The 4,003-nt window shown below is 29.0% G+C and overlaps 1 protein-coding gene across 1 annotated transcript; it reads right to left on the bottom strand.

Moving 5' to 3' along the window:
* Positions 1–1,007: 1,007 nt before the first annotated feature.
* On the bottom strand, positions 1,008–3,648 carry LOC110645306 (protein disulfide isomerase-like 1-3). The gene is made up of 6 exons (XM_058151625.1): positions 3,476–3,648; positions 3,268–3,383; positions 3,106–3,183; positions 1,645–1,734; positions 1,443–1,520; positions 1,008–1,349 (listed from the first exon to the last, which is right to left on the bottom strand). Exons 2-6 carry the CDS (start codon positions 3,340–3,342, stop codon positions 1,278–1,280), a joined length of 393 nt encoding a protein of 130 aa, XP_058007608.1. The 5' UTR covers positions 3,343–3,383; positions 3,476–3,648; the 3' UTR covers positions 1,008–1,277.
* Positions 3,649–4,003: the final 355 nt, after the last annotated feature.

Raw genomic sequence — 4,003 nt, 5'->3', positions numbered from 1 at the left:
ATCGACAACCATCATAAACTATGATAACATAAACAAAAAATTTATTGATCGATCTGTAAATAATGTAATAGATTAAGTCTTAAAAATCTCTTTTATTAAAAACTTCATTGCTCTACTTATTTTTCAAAAGTAAATTTTCTATTTATAATAATGACCAGTTATTTATCAAATAATACTTATCTTCTGTTAATAAGCATAGTTAATTGTACAAGAGTGAGGGACGGAGCCAAAAAAATTGGATCAGTGAGATTAAAATTTTATTTTACTTAATTTAAAAGAAAAACACATATATAATAATAAAATATCTATTGACAGAAAAAAATATATGTAAAGAAAAATATAAAATATAATTAGAATAAATAAAAGAAATAATAATAATAATAATTTTTGTGAAATAATATAAAACATAGTGTATTATATTTTTAATCACAATTAAAATTTGAATTAAATTAATCAATTGTAAATAAAAAATTACTATAAAAAATAAATGCTAATAATCAATATATTATATTTAATAAATCAAAAATATAAAAATAATAATTACATATTAAAAATAGTTCTCTCATTATTTATGTTACATAATAGAATTTGAAAATAAAATATATTTATATATATCTCAACTAAAAATAAAATTATGTAAATGTATTATATAGTTTTAAAATATTTAAATTTAAACTTTATATATATATATATATATATATATATATATATATATATATATATATATATATATATATATATATATATATATATATATATATATATATTATAAAAAAAATGATTAGTTAGATTAGAGTCAATTTTTGGATTGCAGATTAATTTATGTAAGTTAAAATATTACGTTTTTAAAAAATAATTTTACTAATTTATTTTTTTAGTTAAATTTCAAGTTAATCGGTCCGATTAAATGAGTCAATTCCAAATCGAATTATGAATCATTTGAAATCAAAATTTGCCTTTTTATGGACTAATGTGATGTTACGAACATATATGTAAAGCCCATCATGTATTTACAACGAGTTGATTCAAGTTTTTTTTTGGCAAAAGAAAAATTAAGAAAATAAAACCAGGAAGGGAACAAAGGCGAAGCTGCCAAACAAAAGCCAAAGGCTAACAAGCTGCTGCAAAAACCAAGGAAACAAAACAAGATCCAATAAACTTCCAAGCAAAGTAGAGGAAGCAAAGCAAATTCCAGTTACTGCTAATTTTGGTCCTTATACTAATATGCATGAAGAATGGAAATTGGATTAAGGGTCGGCATGATAGTGAAATGGACGTCAGGCAAAAGACATAATGGCTGGTTCTAACTTGCCCAGAAACTTCTCCTCCAGAAACTCCTCTGCAAATGACTACATCCACCTCAGTGTGCACATAACAACAGCACATAATTAGTATCATAGGGATCCTACTCTTTAATTAATTCTGAGAATTAATCGAAGTACCTTAATACCACTTAAGGTCAATTCACCATCATATTTATACTTTTTGGCATCCCAATCTACTTTGTAAACAGCTAAGACCTGCACGATGATGTAGTTTTTAGTTCAGCAAAATTCAGTCTAATGCATGAAGAGGACTTCAATATGAACTCATTCTCCTTTTATATTTAAGAAAAATAGAGACACTAGGATACGGAGGAGTCACTGTTGGAGAACCATCAGTGACGCCAAATTGGTAACTAAGCTCTCTTATATAAGAATCTTTATTGCTAGTTTCCACGTGAACAAACAGAATCTACATAAAACCCCACAAAGTGAATAAATGTATTACAAAGAGTTGCCAGATAAAATATGAAACATTTTAATTCATATTTAAATGCAAAATATGAAGATTCACATTAAATGGCAAAATCTTGCCATGACCCAAGCCTTGCAAAAATTTCTCATGTGAAGGTCAAGATTCAATCTTGAATGAATCTTCCATATATCTTTGACCATGATATGGTGTATCTTGCCTTTAAGATTATGGGGCAAAATGTGCCTTAATTTCAAGCTCGCTTCTTGGCTCTATATATAGCAGCCATCATTCCAACAGGAGAAAGGCAAGCAAGGAAGTGGGGAGAAAAACTAGTAAAAGAGAGAGCAAGTGAAAGTGGTTAAGGAGAAACTTACTGACTGATAAATTTTTGGGGTGTCATTTCCGCACCATCATCAATCATAGGACCAATTATGGCTATAAATAGCCTCAACTCTTCAAAGAATTGGCCATGGTAATGAAAGTGTGGAGATGAGATCAAAGCAATCTCATTCAAGTCGGATTGAAGAACTCAAGTAGAAAAGAGTTTTAGCAAAATAGTTAGATTACGAGTGTATTTTACACGAGTTAATAGATATAGGTATCACTACAAGAAAAACTAAATTTTACTGACCGATTTATGGATCCAACTCTAATTCATATATATGCTTAGCGGCCAATTAGTGGCGCATTTGCCATTGAGACGTCACTAATACTTTTGAGCAATGATAGTTTTAGCAATGAACTAAATCAATCACTAGTACATCATCTCAAGGATTATGTACGGATTAGCAACAAATTTAGTGTGTTGCTAAAAATCTCATCGCTAAGCCATACAAATTAATTAGCAACACTAAAAGTCATGTTAATTTTCTTATACTGTATTATATATAGTATGCTATGTACTGGCTACTTTGATGGATCTTATACATCATAAATTATCATCCTTTATCTATTGTCTTATTAAGATCAATAAAAATTTATCTAGAGTTCAATTTTCTATCCTCAAAATCTTCCCAAATTTTCTAATAGTTGAAAGTTATATTCAAACAAACATTTTCAACGTATGATATATATATAGCTAGCTTATGTGATATAAAATTTTATCAACAACTTGGATAGGCAGTAAATCAAATAATAAGATTCAAAGCACCTAAAATGAAGTGATAACCGTTAGAGTTGTTAAAACCTGTTTTTGCGACCTCAATCACAAACTTGACCTTCTAATTTGAACATCTTAACGTGGTAGCAAAAAATTCTTATTAGTTGAATTTCGTCATAGAAGAAGAGGTTACTTTAAGCCCAATAGACTTCACCTTAGGAGGGCGTGCAAGAGCTAAATATGAAACCTGCCCTCAAAACTATACTTACATTTCCTTTGAATGCTTTTTCCACTTCTTCAAATATGGATATAACCTCCCATGATCTTTCAGGAGCGAAAAGCCACAACTGATAATCAAAGAATAAAAATGTTACCAATAACTTCTAAATTTCTAATATCAAAAAAATTATTGACTTAAATTAAAATCTCACCTGTTTCATACGATTCCTGTAAATACTATCAGCATTGTTTAGTGTGAAAGGGATCACTGAAGGAATCTTATGCATAGATACAAAATCACCAATTGACAATCTGGTGAATTCACCTTCTGCAGGAAGAAGAGCAGACTATGTACCATACTGTGAAGAGCAAAAATTCTTAAGCACAAACTATATTTATTTATATATAGATGAAACTAACCATAACCAATGTAGCTAGGACTTAGACCCTCCCATTTCACCAAGACCAAAGCATGGCGTTTGATTTGCTGGTCAATGTGGAACAACTCAGCAACATCAGCATTGGTAGTTTGATAAAATTTGACATCAATATGCAGTTTTGAGACGGCAGCAAGCTCCTCACTCTCTTTAGCCTGTCAATTTTGTGCGTGAGAGAGAGAGACAGACAGTTGAATGATTAATAACTAAACAATCAAGAGTCTGAGTACTGCATGGGAAACATAAAATATGTGGGGATTAGTTCCAGCATATTTCATTGCATTTATATGTCGAGCAGGAGTATCCTCTATTTGAAATATTAAATTTTATAAGAATTCAATTTAATTCTTTTTAATTAATTTTTATATTTAAAATAAAAAATTTAATTCTTTTTAATTTAAATAATATTTTATTTTCAAAGAAATAGAAATTAAAGTGCAATTCACAGACACACACAGTGAAGCAAAATTAAATGTTTTCCTCCTTGAGACAGTAAAAAGGTTACTGCTTG

Source organism: Hevea brasiliensis, chromosome 8, assembly GCF_030052815.1.
Source record: "Hevea brasiliensis isolate MT/VB/25A 57/8 chromosome 8, ASM3005281v1, whole genome shotgun sequence".
Taxonomy (NCBI): domain Eukaryota; kingdom Viridiplantae; phylum Streptophyta; class Magnoliopsida; order Malpighiales; family Euphorbiaceae; genus Hevea; species Hevea brasiliensis.
This window is presented reverse-complemented; position numbering and strand designations above follow the sequence as displayed.